Source organism: Poecilia formosa, unplaced genomic scaffold (genome assembly GCF_000485575.1).
Source record: "Poecilia formosa unplaced genomic scaffold, Poecilia_formosa-5.1.2 Scaffold628, whole genome shotgun sequence".
Lineage (NCBI taxonomy): Eukaryota > Metazoa > Chordata > Actinopteri > Cyprinodontiformes > Poeciliidae > Poecilia > Poecilia formosa.
Window position 1 is genome coordinate 61548 of NW_006800567.1, and position 16223 is coordinate 77770.

General features: G+C 45.9%; 1 protein-coding gene across 1 annotated transcript in view; it reads left to right on the forward strand.

Annotated features, from left to right (window-relative positions):
- Window positions 1-3547: 3547 nt before the first annotated feature.
- myo6a (myosin VIa) overlaps window positions 3548-16223 on the forward strand; it is a 33515-nt gene continuing 20839 nt past the window's right edge. The window contains exons 1-11 of the mRNA XM_007541757.2: window positions 3548-3795; window positions 9620-9754; window positions 10302-10371; window positions 10443-10516; window positions 11572-11701; window positions 11782-11887; window positions 12182-12237; window positions 12307-12404; window positions 13036-13200; window positions 13936-14016; window positions 15518-15698. Of these exons, the coding sequence (XP_007541819.1) occupies window positions 9638-9754; window positions 10302-10371; window positions 10443-10516; window positions 11572-11701; window positions 11782-11887; window positions 12182-12237; window positions 12307-12404; window positions 13036-13200; window positions 13936-14016; window positions 15518-15698 (1078 nt within the window). The 5' untranslated portion in view covers window positions 3548-3795; window positions 9620-9637. The remainder of the gene's footprint in view (window positions 3796-9619; window positions 9755-10301; window positions 10372-10442; window positions 10517-11571; window positions 11702-11781; window positions 11888-12181; window positions 12238-12306; window positions 12405-13035; window positions 13201-13935; window positions 14017-15517; window positions 15699-16223) is intronic.

Genomic DNA, 16223 nt, shown 5'->3' on the forward strand with positions numbered 1-16223 from the left:
CCATCCATCCATCCATCCATCCATCCATCCATCCATTTTCTAACATCCTTGTCCATAAGGGGTAAGGAGGAGCTGCTGCCTCTCCAACTAACGTTCCAGGCGAAAGGCAGGGTCACCTGGACAAATCACCAGTCTGTCACAGGAAAACACATTCATAGAATCACATTATCAACAAGTTGTTCATAGAGTAAAACACTTAGCATGCTGCAGGTAAATGTTATCATTAAGTTTGGTTAAAAATGATTATTGCACTGTCAATAAATGACTTCTAATCGATGTTATCAGGTACCAGAGGAACACAACAATGCCTTCATGAGCTTCGAGGGTCAAACTGATGAATAAAGAGGATCGACGCTCTCTGCTGAAATTTCTTGACGTCTTCCATGTTCTTTCAGCAAACAGTTGAGACAGAGATGGTTTACCTCCAATTCAAAGTATTCTTACAAGTTTGTCTGTTATTCTGCAGCTCATGTGACCAAAGCAGCCGAGGAGATGAAAAGTTAAAACACACAACATTGTCTTGTACACAACCTCTAGTTGGGTAACCCCAAAATCACTAGATCTTCTTAAAAGGTAGAGTCTCTGAAAACATTTCTTAAAGGTATAGTCAGAGATTTCAGTAAAGTTTAACTGACTGTCCAGGAACGACCCAAAGTATTTAATATTTGCCTCAGTTTCAACAGGTTGGCATCAAGAGAAACTGAAATCACTTTGAGCTTTTTTTAAGGCATTTAATTAGCTCTACATTCTTAAGCAAATGAAAAATTATTATAATAAATATTTTGTGGTATTCTGATTTAGTAATGTAATTATATTAGTTGTGCTACCACCCCCACACCACTAGAGGCAGTAGTATACCCGAAAAGATGCGACCAAGGAGCAGATTTAGAAGTACAAAGAAAGCTACAGAATTTGCTAAACACTGTGAGCTTTGCTGAAGTAAATAAAGTAAATAAGTTCAAATACATTCTGAGAGAGAAACTCCTTCCAAAAGATGAAGATATATCACAGATTTCAAAAGAAAATAAAAACGGGAGGCCAGGAATAATATAGAAAACAGCGCCCCCTTCACTTCCGGAGTGCAATGATTCCATTTCCAAATAAGGTTTGACACTGACAGCGGTCCGTCCCGCCCCTTCCTGTTTGCTGCAGCAAGGTCCTTCTCAAGCAGCGCCGCAGAGGCACCTGCGGTGGATCCCTGACTCGACCTGGCAACCCATGACCCAACCATCGCCGTTTCCTGTTTGCTGGTCGATCATCTGATGATTATTTACCGACAGGTGGGTGGAGCGGCCGCAGGTAGAAGCAGTACTGCAACATACTAAAAAGTATTTAGTTAATAAACTACTTCAATATTTCAAATGATATCGGACAAAATGCAAAGTTATGTCCAAATTCAAAAGACAAAAGTAAAAACAAGAGGAAAACCATTTTACAAATAAAACAAACCGATACTGACAGAAATACTGCTGCGGTTTGAATGTTGTGGATAAAGCACGATTTAATTGGAATATCTGCTTTTTTATTTGTTCCTGGCTTAAATATGTCCAACGTTGTTTTAAACTATTTTAAAGAGACATTTAAAATGTTTAAAGACTTTGTCTCTTAGAAAATTTACGAACATTTTTTTTCTTTTCAGTAGTTATCAGTATTAATACAACCGTATTTCTAATTTTCAAAATTTTTCTAATTATTTTCCTTCCGAAAACTTTCAACGTACATTTGAAGGCATGTATTTTCAGGAGCTATAAATTATTTTTTTTTATTTCTGTGAAATTATAACTTTCCATTAATTTTCCTGAATTCAATGAAATAATTTTCGTAAAAACATTTTGTTTGTTATTTAGACATCATTTGAATGTATTGCGTAAAAAGTAAAAGTTGACTTTAATCTTGAAATATTATTTAATAATACAGAATTTCATTATCAACCAATAAGATGAATATTTGTCCAAGCTTGTTAAAATTAGCCCAGATGACTTTACCACAGCTATTATAAGGATGGAACATTTTTTATTAAGTCAACTTAAGGTGATGTAAAAACTTTAGTTGGGGCAACATTTTTTAAAGTTAGTTTGAACTAATTATTTTTCATTTAATATAATAGCTAAAGACAGTTCAGTAAATTTATAACAATAGTTTTGATCGAGTGTTTTGAACCTGACAGTTAACTGAGTGAAAACAACAAGGAAATACGCTGAGTCAGTAAATATTGTTTTACAGTGAAGTGTATTTAATATCCACATGTTTAGTGTCTTCAAGAGGAGCAGGTAGGAAATAACATTAAAAAGATGAAGACGTCACTGAACATAAACTACAGATGTTTTTGCGCCCAAACGTTTAGTAAAGTTACTCTCAGTGGGGAAAACAGCCAAAAGCGATACTTGATATTACTCAGGTACAGTAAACGGTACGCTGTAGTACCTGTACTTCCACCTAGTACTACATGCCTCTATCATATATATTATAAAGCAGAAACAAGTTTAATAATTTATTCAACTAAAGGCAGCTACAGCTTTGTGACAGCAGTAAACATGATGAGAACAGCAGAACAGCTCAGGAAGACGGGAATAAACTGACAACCATAAACGCAGGGAGAGGTTTCTGCAGCGTCGGGACAGTCGTGGCAATCTGGAGGCTGATGACATGATCTGGTTCTCCACGTTCACAGCTCTGATGAGCTTTTATCTGCGACTCTGAAACAAGCGGCCCTTTGTTTCCTAAGGGAGGAGGACAACAGAAGAGCTTCTGGCTCAACAAAGAAACATCTAGTTTCAGTTTCAGACTGCGACCTCGGCTTACAGGAGGAAAGGAGCCAAATTATGAAATGCCCATGATAAATAATAACTTCCATCCATCCATCCATCCATCCATCCATCCATCCATCCATCCATTTTCTACTTTTTATCCGGGGTCGGGTCGCGGGGGCAGCAGCTTCAGAAGGGAGGCCCAGACTTCCCTCTCCCAGCCACTTCTTCCAGCTCCTCCGGGGGAATCCCAAGGCGTTCCCAGGCCAGCCGAGAGACATCATCCCTCCATCGTGTTCTGGGTCTTCCCCGAGGCCTCCTCCCGGTGGGACATGCCCGGAACACCTCACCAGGTAGGCGTACAGGAGGCATCCTTACCAGATGCCCGAGCCACCTCAACTGGCTCCTCTTGACTTGGAGACCCCAACCCTCAACCTATCCCTAAATAATAACCTATTCAATGTATATAGTGCTTTTTAGGACACTCAAAGATGCTTACATTTCATTTACAAAAACAAAACTGATACTAGCATAACTTAATAAAGGAGGCTCTCACTGAAAAGTGTATTTCAATAATTACATTTAACAAGTGTAACTTATATATTCACAAATACTTGTAAATATTCACAAATAAAAACCCAACATTCCGTTGTCAGGGGCGGACTACATTTGCACGCCGCACCTTTCAGATTTTTATTCGTTAGAAATATTTGGCAGTCATAAATCATTAACTCTTTCACGAGCGCCTTTGTGTTTCTTTTGTTTGAGTTAAAGGCTTCGGTTGGAAACAGCGCCCCCTGCGGCCGGTCCTGTCCCGCCCCGGACTATAAAGGCAGCGTGTGACGTCACGGGGCTGTTTCCCAGGATCGCTGCGGGAGAGGGAAGCTGCTGCTCGGGAAGAGTGTGGAGAAAGCCGCCAGTGGAGGGACGCAGCCTACTGGAGAACAGCCGGCTGAAGCTGCGCGCTTGTTTCTGGGGATTTAAAGGCGCGGTTCTACATTCGGTTCGACCCAAACTGAGTTCCGGCAGGTCCGTCCAGAAGAGCCAGGTAAGAACCGGCGTTAGCACCGGGAAGGTTCTGATCAGTGAGACAGAGCTGTTAGCTAGCTGGCGGGGGCTACACTGCTCAGCATCCCGGTTCCAGTTCCAGAACCTGTTGGTACCGAACCGACAGCCGAACACCTGATTGTTCCGGATCGATTCGAGCAGAACATTATGACTACCTCCACTTCGCGCTAATTGCCCAGCTTTGTCTCCATCTGCTCCCACCAAAGTCCATGTAAAAATCAGGTGATTTAAGCCGAGCTGGACCCGCGGGAGGCGGTGGGTGTGTGGGGGGCTTGATTCATCATAGTGGGGTGGAGCTGGGTCGGAACCGGTCATCCGCCGGAGCTAGGTCCGAACCGGTCATCGGCGCTGGCAGCACCGAGACACGGGAGGCTGTGCTGCTGTGGTCTGACCCCGGCAACGGGAGCACTGCTACGGCCTGCGAGTTGACAGGAGCCGGGGAACCGGGACCGGTTACAAACCGGAGCTGCCGCTAAGCCTGGTAACCAGAACCGGCGGACAGGTCCTGACTGAAACAGCCTGCTGTCTTTGATGGGTTCGCCGGTTCTCAAGGGTTCGGCTGTGGTTCTGGAGCTGGAGTGTTGTGGTTTCAGGGTTATATAAGAGCTGTCATTGTTGTGGAGCTGCTGCCATTATCTCTCCTACTGCTCTGCTTTTGTTCTCATGTCTGACGGAGGCTTTTATTCTGAAATGATCCAACTTCCTGCTGGGCGGACACCTGCAGCCGCCTCTTACCTGGACAGGACTTTGACTCCGCTTTCCTTCACCGTAGCCGGGCCGGAAACTTCACCAGGCCCCTCCTCTTCTCCGCCCGACTGCCGACCCGTTATGGTTGGAATCGGTTGGTGGTTCTGGACCGGTCCCTGCTGGTCCTGTTGATTCTGGACCGGTCCCTGATGGTCCCAGTCGGGCCTCCAGTTGATCCTGTTGGGCGAACTGGACCGGAGGGAAATCTGGACCTGGACGGTATGATGAACCGGGCCAGGTTTCCTGTGAAGCTGACCCAGAGCCGGTTCTGGACGGGGAATAGAATTTGGTCCTAATTGGTCACCTGGGGATAATGGATCCACTGAGAGCATGGTGTTACCATGGTAACAAAGGTTAATAAAACAAACGAATGAATTACCTACCAGATAAAAACATAGCACAACTTGCTAGAAAGTATCCAGACCCCAGAACGTGACCTTTGACCCGAGACTCTGACCTGGAGAACCCATTGGTGGAACCGGCTGCATTAATATTCACACCTGTCCACTAAAACCACTTGGTGTAGTTTTATCAACCAGGGGTCAAAGGTCAGCAGTTCCAGCTGCTAATGGCTCAGTGGAGCCTGACTGGACTGGAGCGGGTTCTGACCCGGTTCTCTGACCTGCTGGTGGAGTGCAGACACTGGTTCTGGTTCTGTCCGCTGCTCCTCATCAGGTTCTGGTAGTTTTTGATTCTTCATTTTTGTGATTTTGTTTAAAATGTTTTCAGTTATTGTTGCTCAACCAGCTGATCAACTGCCATATGCAGACTAGCTTAGCTTAGCATAGCTTAGGGTCGCGGGGTCAGCGGGTTTAATTGGATCTCTGGCTGGGTTAGGGTTCTGCTGGTTAGTTTCAGAAAAATTATTCTGTAGAGAATAATTTTCTACAGAACATTTCTGGTTCTGGGAATTCTGGATTGAATGACCATTAAAAATCAGAATCAAATCGCTAAAAGCTGCTGGTCCTGCTGGTTCTGTTGGTTCTGGACCCATTCAGGTAGGGATGCACTGATTTATCAGCCAGCTGATTCAACAATGACGATTTCCCTAATTTTGGGAAATTGGTGATTGGCCTATTTTTACACGTGAAGTCGATCTTAACCACTGATTTGATATTTAACATATTTAAATCAACTGCTGTCTTCTGCTCTGCGCCGCGAAGTTTGACGAGCAGACAGCAATACCAACAGTCATCTCACTGTTGGCAACTCATCAACTTTCTTGCTACATTTAGCAACATTTTGGTATCAGTAGGTCAGGACTTTTAATAGATCGGTGATCAGCCAGAAAACTGCAATCGGTGCAGCCAAACATTCAGTCTGATTGTCCTGATCTCTTGTTGTGGAAGCTGCAGCAGATCATCAGATTGATGGTTCTGATCGGCTCCTGACCCAGAGAGGTTCTGCCTGTTTCTGCTCATACCTGCAGCGTCCATCCTGCATTTGGGTCACGGTTTGATTCCTCTGGGTTATTTTTGGCCTCTGAGCGTCCCGGACCTTTCCGCTCCGAAGCGTTCAGATCGGTTATGCAACAAGGGCCATGCTGCAGAAAATGCAGGTGTTTAGCGTTAGCTTCTGCTGATATGTTTAGTGTTAGCTTCTGCTGATATTTTATGTGTTTAGCGTTAGCTTCTGCTGATATATTATGTTTAGCGTTAGCTTCTGCTGATATATTATGTTTAGCGTTAGCTTCTGCTGATATTTTATGTGTTTAGCGTTAGCTTCTGCTGATATTTTATGTGTTTAGCGTTAGCTTCTGCTGATATATTTGTTATGTGATTTAGCATTAGCTTCTCCTAGGCCTTTATGTTTTTAGCAGTGTAGCATTAGCTTCTGCTCGTATTTTTGCGTTTACATTAGCTTTGGCTGTGGTAAAAAATAAAAAATGTCAGTAAATGGGTTTTCAGTGGTGATATTGTATATCACAGTTATTTGGCCCTCACTTTTTCTTGTGAGGACCAAATAACTCTTCCCTTCTCTGGTGGGGGGCCGGAGATTGTTGACGGGGGGGAGGAAGGGGGACGTTTCTCGATTGATTTTTACCCAGAAAGCACATGGGCAAAACCCATGAGTGAAACGGTGACTGGGACTGACTAGTATATATTCCATTGAGGGAATGTAACTTTACCATATTAACTGCTCATATGTTAACATAAAGGCTCGTTTTGAAGTATAAGCTGCTACTTACAGGCATCGCTTCAAAGAAGTCGACCTGGAATGCGGCGTTCATAACAGACACGTGTTCATCTGCTCTACCGCTAGCAAACAACCCTACTGACTAAATAACATACAAGTCAAGCAGTTCCCTAAAAGTCCAACAGATGGCAGCAATGCGCCCCACAGTTTACCGGACACACTTCCTGCTAAAGAGCCCCCTGGTGGTTGAAGAAAAATCCACATATAAACCAGAAAATACAATAAAAGAAAAAAATGTGAATGCTCTCTGGTATTGTTCAGGGGGCCGGACCAAATGTGGAGGCAGGCCGGATCCGGCCCACGGGCCGTAGTTTGGGGACCCCTGTTATATATGATTTCACAACAAAAATATTTATCAGCAAATTCAGTGTAAAGTTGAGCTCTTCTTCAGGACCACGGTGGCCATCTTGAAAAATGGCTGCCATCTTGAATGTCTTTGTTTTTATGGTTTTCGTTTTGTTTTTCAGAAACTATTTTCTGTAACTGTAGTCAGAACGAAGTCAGGTTGTTGGTGTGAATTTGCAGAAATATTCGCCTCTCCTGCAGGACGATGTCGGCCTGGTGCGGTTCTGGTTCCTGGTTCTGCACGACGCCCCGTCTGTTAGACTAAGTAAAAGAAGGAATGCATCTGGTTCTACAAGGAAGCCTCCGTCAGAACCAGCGGCCCAGTCCAGCCCGACTGTGTAATGAACAACCTCTCAGCTGCTTGTGACGTGTTTTATTAGTTAGACTTCGACTTGGATCGAGAGGCTTCCTGTCAATCTTTAACTGGATCAGCTCAGCACAAAAAGGCCTGATGTGGGCCGGACCAGGCCCATACAGAGTCCTGACAAACCGGGCCGGGCTCCAGGGTGAACTTGTGTTTGTGGTGATTTTAAGAGTGATCCGTAAGCTAGCTGCGTCCTGCGGAGCGCCGCTCTGGTTTTACTGCAGAACCATAAAGTTTACCGTTTATGGTCCATAACTGAGTAACATTTTATCTCAGGTCAGCTGAGCCCAGCAATAGAGCCGTCACGTTATGGAGGGGGCCGGGTCCAGCCGGGTCGGCACCAGAACCTGCTGTTGGTTAGCAATGATGTTCAGACCAGTGGAAGATGGACTCCATAAAAAGTTCAACCTGAAACCATTTCAACAAATCAGCAATATTTTCATTTAAAATCCCTTTTTTGATGCTGAATTATTAATAAATGAGATGACATCAAAGATATTTCTAGTTTTTAATCAGATATTTCTAGTTTATATTTTTTAATCTGTTCTCCAGCTGTCAGATTGGAGCAAAGTGTTTTTCTATCCGTTTCTCTTATCATTCATGGACCTTCTTTAGAAATATGGACTGTGGACGCCAACTTTAGAATTGGCTGCTACATGTTAGCATTGAGATGCTATTTTTGGCTAGCTTAGCTTTTGACAGGCTAGCTGGTTTTAGCACAGCTTTAACACAATAGTGTTTTCCAGCATAAGATTGGTTTGAAGCAGAAATGAAATCCAGAGGAAAACAGAAGCGGCTTCCTTGCTGTTAGCGGATGTAGCTGTGCGTCACATTTACAGCCGTACCAGAAACACGCGAATACGAAGGTACCAGGAGGAACTATTGGTTGTGAGAAAAATATCTTTCATTGTGTTGGAAGGAAAATAATTACTGTAAACTCTTTAATGAGTTGAATTGGACGTGATTAATGAATGAACTCGTTAAAGTCTAGGTTAAATCCAACCCTCCACTGGTTTTCCTCATCTTCATCCTCATTGGTTCCTCAGGTGAGCCAGTCTAAACAGCCAGATCTTCCTCATGATGATGATGGTGCAGCTCAGGTTCTCCAGGTGACCCAGCGGATCCACCCTGATCCACGGTACCGGGCCGAGCCCAGACTGAGCGCAGTGGTTTGTCCGCTGGGTTGAGTGGTGGGCCGACCCAAACAGAACTGGCTGGACGTCAGCAGCTGATCCAGTTTTCAGATGGATTATTGTGCCAAAGAACCGGGCTCAGCGGTTCTGTGGGCACAGTCCTCTGAAGGAGGCGTGGTTCTGGCTCTAGGGGGCGCTAGAGCTGCTCACCAGTGTCTCACAAAGGTTCAGGGTTAATATGTTGAAATTGACAGGAAATGATGTCATTGGAAGACCTTAATGGCAATACTTTAACAACAGTCTCCAAAAGCAAACGTGAAAAAGATCCTATAAGATGGATTCAGCTGTAGGCCACCTGCTGTAGGCCACCTGCTGTAGGCCACCTGCTGTAGGCCACCTGCTGTAGGCCACCTGCTGTAGGCTACTTGCTGTAGGCTACTTGCTGTAGGCTACTTGCTGTAGGCTACTTGCTGCAAGCTAGCTGCTGTAGACTAGCTGCTGTAAGCTAGCTGCTGTAGACTAGCTGCTGCAAGCTAGCTGCTGCAGGCTACTTGCTGTAGGCTAGCTGCTGTAGGCTAGCTGCTGTAGGCTACTTGCTGTAAGCTAGCTGCTGCAAGCTAGCTGCTGCAAGCTAGCTGCTGCAGGCTACTTGCTGCAAGCTAGCTGCTGTAGGCTACTTGCTGCAAGCTAGCTGCTGTAGGCTAGCTGCTGCAGGCTAGCTGCTGTAGGCTAGCTGCTGCAGGCTAGCTGCTGCAGGCTAGCTGCTGTAAGCTAGCTGCTGTAGGCGACTTGCTGTAGGCTAGCTGCCCGGCCCACACCATCACCCCTCCACCATTGTGTTCAATAGTCTGACATGGAGCTACTGTGTTTCTGTCAGCAGAACCAGAACCGGAATCGTTTTATCAGAACACTGAAGATAGTCGGGATAAAAGAAATCCAGCACCAGAACAAACCCGTAATAATCTGGACAGAACCCGCCTGCCTCTCTCTCCTAACCTAACCGGGTCTTGTTGTTCCAGAACTGTGGTATCGCCGCCATGGAGGATGGGAAGCCGGTGTGGGCGCCTCACCCGATGGATGGGTTCCAACTGGGAACTATCGTTGACATCGGCGCCGACAGCCTCACCATCGAGCCTCTGAAGCAGAAGGGAAAGGTCAGAGGTCATCAGGGTTCATTATGGGGCGGGGTGTAATGCTGGGAGATGAAAGCTGTTCAGTTTGTTTTTGATTTTGGACACAAATTCATTTTTTAGAAAATATTTTATTGGTTCAGGATGATTAAATTTAGCCTCTACAATGGTTCTAATGTCAGTAAGTCTGTCCGGTTCTCGGTTCTGGTCCTGACAAATGGCTGAGGAGCTGTGACCTCTGACCTCAGCAGGTGTTTCCCTCTGAAGGGCCTGCAGGCCGTCTGAAGTGGCTCTCTATCAATCCCACAACATACCACGAAGCTTTTAATGGACCGTTGCCATGGTACCCCTGCAGTGGGATCCCACTTGTTGGCAGTGGGATCCCACTGCCAACAAGTGGGATCCCACTGCCCCTTCCTGTTTGCTGCAGCTAGGGGTACTTGCTCCTTGTTGACTGATGGAGCTCCTCCTTCTGCTCCTCTGGTCAGGAACAACAGATGGTCTTTATCGCCCCCCAGTGTCCGTTTGCTGCCACTACAGTCTCATTAACTCAGAGTTTCTCCTCCTGTAGACGTTTCTGGCTCCCGTCAACCAGGTTTTCCCCGCTGAAGACGACATCAACAAACACGTGGAGGATAACTGTGAGTTTCTGCTGCTGTTCTGCCTCCCGTGCTGTAGATGGCGCTGTGATAAACCTGTGTCTGCCTCTCAGGTTCTCTGATGTACCTGAATGAAGCCACTCTGCTCAACAACGTCCGAGTTCGCTACAGCAAGGACAAAATCTACGTGAGTTCAGACTTACGGGTTAAAATGTTCTGGTTGAAGATTTTTATTTTAGTTTACATTAGTTTTAACCATTTGTTAAAACTAACAAATGGTAAGTTTGTTTGTCTTTTTTTGTTCAAACCAGGAGAATAAAAATAGGCAATTTGTAAAAAAAATATCCCAGAGAAGCATCACAGCTTTTAGAAAATATAAATGAAGACCAAATGAGTTTAAATGATTGCAGAGATTCAGTAAACACAATAAAATCCTCTGCATAGCCGCAGGACGCTAGCGTTAAGCTAAACCCAGTTTTTATTCACAGTAATCCGAACTGGACTCTGGTTCTGCTGCATTCTGGAGCAGAATCTCAAAATAACAACAAACGTTCATCTTATAAGAAGAAATAAGAAACTTTTCTAATTTTAGTAAGTTGAGTTTTCTATGTCATGCTAATGAGAAACGTCCTGGTAATAAAATATAAACTGGGTTCATATGGCGCCTCCATCGCTCATGTTTCAACAAGGAGAGATTTAAATTTTAACCACACTGATTATGTCAAGTCTCATGTTTCTAAAACTAAAGTTTTTCGTTATACTTGCATACTTAATTCCAAGCTGGTTTACGTACCGCCACCTGCTGGTGAAATGTGGAACAGCAAGGAATAAAATGACCATAAAATTCCCACTGACGGAAATAAAAACTGAGCTCTTTTTCACAAATTCAGTTCATTTTAGTTTGTTTTGTCAACGCAGTTTCAGGTGGTTTTCCTTTTCTTGGTAAATTTTTATTTCAGTTAACACACTAGTTTTTACTTTGTTAGTTTCGTTAACTATAATAAACTTATTCAAGACTGTTCATTACCTCCTGAACCAAACATTTCCCACTGCTGTTTGGTGGGAAATGATTGAAAACATCTTTAATTAACCTGAAGGAGACAAACAGAACCACCTGGGTCAGTTCTGCTGCAGCGCATCAGCAGGAAGTGAGTCAGATCCTCACTTCCTCCAGCTGCAGGTGTGGTTCTGCCCAGATACTCACCTGTCTCCTTCGTCTCCTCCGTCTCATGTCCTCGCCAGACGTACGTGGCCAACATCCTGATTGCCGTCAACCCGTACTACGACATCCCCAAGCTCTACTCGGCGGACACCATCAAGCAGTACCAGGGCCGGTCTCTGGGGACGCTGCCGCCGCACGTCTATGCCATTGGTGAGAGCGTCTCCAGGGCGTCCTCAGCAGAGGGGCGATTTGGGGCGGAGCGGGCTAATCCTCCATGTGTTGCTCTGCAGCTGACAAGGCGTACCGGGACATGAAGGTCCTCAAGATGAGCCAGTCCATCATCGTGTCAGGAGAGTCCGGCGCTGGCAAGACGGAAAACACCAAGTTCGTTCTCAGGTAGGCTAGGATGAAACTTCCTGTTTAGCTCAATAGCACTTCCTGTTCGGGACAAGAGCTGGAGGAACTGGAGCCCAGCTCAGCCGGTTCTGAGGTTCCGATCAGCTGCACCTCTGGTTCTGTCAGAGCAACGTCGGATACCCAGCGGAACTGGAGTCAGCACTCGGTGAAGGCGCCTTTTGACTCGCAGCTTAGACTGGATAGAAAGCGGACTTGTTTGGACTCATTATAATTCCATTTGGACTCGTTAGAACGGACTCGCGTCAGAAAATCTGACTCTCCTCTGGTCTCCAGGTACCTGACGACTTCATACGGGACGGGTCAGGACATCGACGAGCGGATTGTGGAAGGTAAGGAGGATTTCTTCTTCGTGGGTAATGAACTTGTTCGGTACTAACCAAGCCATCTGATTGGTGCAGCCAACCCCCTGCTGGAGGCTTTTGGGAATGCGAAGACCGTTCGGAACAACAACAGCAGCCGCTTCGGGAAGTTTGTGGAGATCCACTTCAACGAGAAGGTGACTTGCTCCGTTTCATTGCAATAGGCCGCCAGTGTTTTAGTCAGAGTCCTGCAGGAAACCAGAACATTAATGTTTCAGCTGAGAACTACAGAACCAGCAGGACTTGGTAAATATGTCTGGTTAGTGAGCTGGCAGAGAGACCTCTGGATAAACCACAGACATTATGAATCGAGGGGATCCCAGGGCTCGGTGCATGGCTCCCTTCTTTTTAAACATCCTTCTCAGTTTTCTTGGTTTGTCTTTGCTGCGGGTGATTCTCTAGTTATTGTCTCTGAAATGATTCTGTGGTCATTTTGTCTCTGACATGTCCTCAGGATGAAATGTCATCACCAACTGAGAGATGATTGGCTTAAACTGCTTCAGTCACAGTGAAGCATGAATTCATTGCCAGACATGGAGAGGTTTGACTCAACGCGTTCTGGCGTGCCTCAAGGCTCACTGGTTGGATCCAGACCATGTTTCAGCTAATCTTTGTAGCTAAGCTCTACCATCGTCTTCCTGAGCATTGTTCCCATTTCCTGCCATTCTCCTCTCTGCTGCCTCTGGCCCAGTACAATCAGGCTGCATTTGACCTTTGACCCCTTGGAGGACAGATTTCTGAAAAAGTGTGTTGTCTGTTTCCCACCAGAACGCGGTCGTCGGCGGATTCGTGTCCCACTACCTCCTGGAGAAGTCCCGGATCTGCACACAGGGCTCCGAGGAGAGGAACTACCACATCTTCTACCGCCTGTGCGCCGGCGCGCCGGAGGACATCCGCCAGAAGTTCCACCTCAGCTCCCCGGACACCTTCAGGGTAGGAACGCCAGCCTACTGCTAACGGACCAATCAGAGCTCCAAAATCTGAGCTGCAACCAAACCCAGAGCCTGGTAGTGCTGTGAGCCTTTGGGTTCAAACTGGAGACTCACCTGGCATGACTAGAGCGTCCAGCAGGTCTCAGCAGGTCCGGTCCGGCTCGATCCGATCTGGTCTTGACATGTTGAGGTGTTGGGATGCAGTGCTGCTCCATCTCCTGCAGCCAGTCACCATGCAGGCCTCTGCAGCACATTCTGTCTGCTGATTGAAAATCAGATGCTCAGAAAGGGAACTACCTCGGCTTTCTGTGAACACAAAGAAGAATTATTGAGATTGATAAAGTCTGTTTCCACTTAGCAAAGCAAACGGGACTGAATGTAAGGCAGAGTTTCAGCCTGCAGGAGAAATGGGGCAGGTCTGATTCTGCAGGGAGCTTCCTGTCTGCCCTGAACACCAGGGGGCAGCAGAGGATAGAGTCAGCGGAGAGGAACACTGACTGTTAAAAATTATTAATGTTCTCCAGACTGGAAATATTGACTAAATTAGATGTTAGTTGTTTTTTTTCAGTGTTGCTGCAGCAACACATTTCAACCGCTTAAACAAGATTTAATGAATTAAGACTGAGTTTTAATTTAATTTGATGTGACATCATTCTTTATAAATGGTTGTGATTTATGAAATTTTCTGGAAATGGAGATGCATATTGATGGTTTTGTGCCTTTGCCTCTGCTGCAGTATCTGAACAGAGGATGCACTCGCTTCTTCGCCACCAAAGACACGGATCAGCAGATCCTGCAGAACCGGAAGAGTTCAGAGGTAAACCTGCTGTGGCTGCAGACAGATCAGCGTTAATGGTAATAACAATAATAATAATAAACAGCTATTAGCATTTGCTGGTTTGTACTCATCTGCAGAGGGGCTTAAGCAGCAGAACCGAACAGGAAACCTGTTTAGTTCTTTTCCCTTAAGGCTCCAAAATTAGATTAATCAAAGTTTGAAATTGTTTTTATTGTTTTTCATTTTATCCCGTTATCCTAATGAAAGTACCCTATTTAAGTCAACATGTTTTCATTTGATTGTTTCTATGGTTTCTAATATGTTAAAGTTTTGATCTCTGGCTCACTTTTAATGATAAAAATGTATTTTATTTGCCAGCGCCTTTCGAAACACCCAAGGAACCTTTAGAAAGTTAGAAACACAAATTAAACAGTAAAAATGGCTACAAGACACAAAACCACAACATAACTGGACAGTTAAAGTGAGAAGGAAGCTGAACAGACGACGTCAGGAGGAAGAGCGTTCCTTTTCCCACGCTGCCGAGACGGACAAGAGGCTCTGAGGATGAAGAGGAAGAACGAAGGGAACGTGGCGATGAGCAGCAGATTAAACCCATAAGGAGGAAAAGTTATGAACGGCCTCGATTTAAACTGAACTCTGAAGGAAACGGGGAGCCAGTGAAGTTGTTTTAAACTGGAGTGATGTGGTGAAATGAGGCCGTTTTGGTGACGATGCGAGCAGCAGAGACTGGAACCAGTTGAAGTTTATGGATTTATGAGGCAGAACAACCAGGAGGGAATTACAGGAATCAATGGGAGAAATGACCAGAGTATAGAGGCAGGGAGCAGGAGGGGCAGACAGAGTCGGTCAGTTTTACCGAGGTGGAAGTGAGCAGACCGGGTATTATTAATGTGAGAGAGAAAAGAGAGAGAACAGTTTAGAATGACACGTTTAACCTGAGGGTGGAGAGACCAGAGGACCGTGAGGAGAGAGGAGGTTCCAGTAGAGAAGGATCTTTTCCCGTCTTTCAGGAGGAGACTGTTGGTGACTAGGGCGAAAACCAGACTGGAACTTTTAATCACATTTATTTATATTTACTAATGTCAGATTGGATGTTTGCTGGGAAACCTGACTCGGGATCCAAGTGGCCAGTCAGAAATCCACCATCGATATTCACAGAATGAAATTACGTTTCAATGCCAGTTTTACAGAAATTAGGCTGGATGCTTCATCTCCACGGTGACGGTGAAGCTCTTAGCCAATCAGAATCATCTGCAGAAATAAAAGGAAACATCAGAATAACTGGGAGCGTCAGCAGGCTGAACAGGTGCAGGTGGTACATAAATAAAAATCTCCAGGTTAGAACCTGCAGAGACTGAATCTACCTGGAATCAGGTGATGGGTGGCGCTCTTGAGCCAGAAACCATTCCAAAGATGATTGAGGAGCAGCAGCAGGAGAAATGTTCAGATTGAGGTTTGAACAGTGAAACAGCGCCCTCTTCAGGCCAGAGGTTCATCATGCAGTGTGTTGTTTCCTCAGCACAGCAAGGCCGGTCCGCTGAAGGACCCGCTGCTGGACGACCACGGAGACTTCACCAGGATGAGCGTCGCCATGAAGAAGATCGGCCTGGGCGACACCGAGAAGCTGGACCTGTTCCGGGTGGTGGCCGGCGTTCTGCATCTGGGCAACATCGACTTTGAGGAGGCCGGAAGCACCTCAGGTGAGCCGCTGAGATTCAGGCCTGGACGGATCTGCAGGACCTGCCGCTGCATCTGGTTCCTTTGGTTCTTTGATTCCCCTGGTTCCTTTGGTTCCTTTGGTTCCCCTGGTTCCTCTGGTTCCCCTGGTTCCTCTGGTTCCCCTGGTTCCTTTGGTTGCCCTGGTTCCTTTGGTTCCCCTGGTTCCTCTGGTTCGTTCCCCTGGTTCCTCTGGTTCCTTTGGTTCCTCTGGTTCCCCCGGTTCCTTTGGTTCCTCTGGTTCCTTTGGTTCCCCCGGTTCCTCTGGTTCTTTGGTTCCTCTGGTTCCTTTGGTTCCTCTGGTTCCCCCGGTTCCTTTGGTTCCCCTGGTTCCTTTGGTTCCCCCGGTTCCTCTGGTTCTTTGGTTCCTCTGGTTCCTTTGGTTCCTCTGGTTCCCCCGGTTCCTTTGGTTCCCCTGGTTCCTTTGGTTCCCCCGGTTCCTCTGGTTCTTTGGTTCCTCTGGTTCCTTTGGTTCCTCTGGTTCCCCCGGTTCCTTTGGTTCCCCTGGT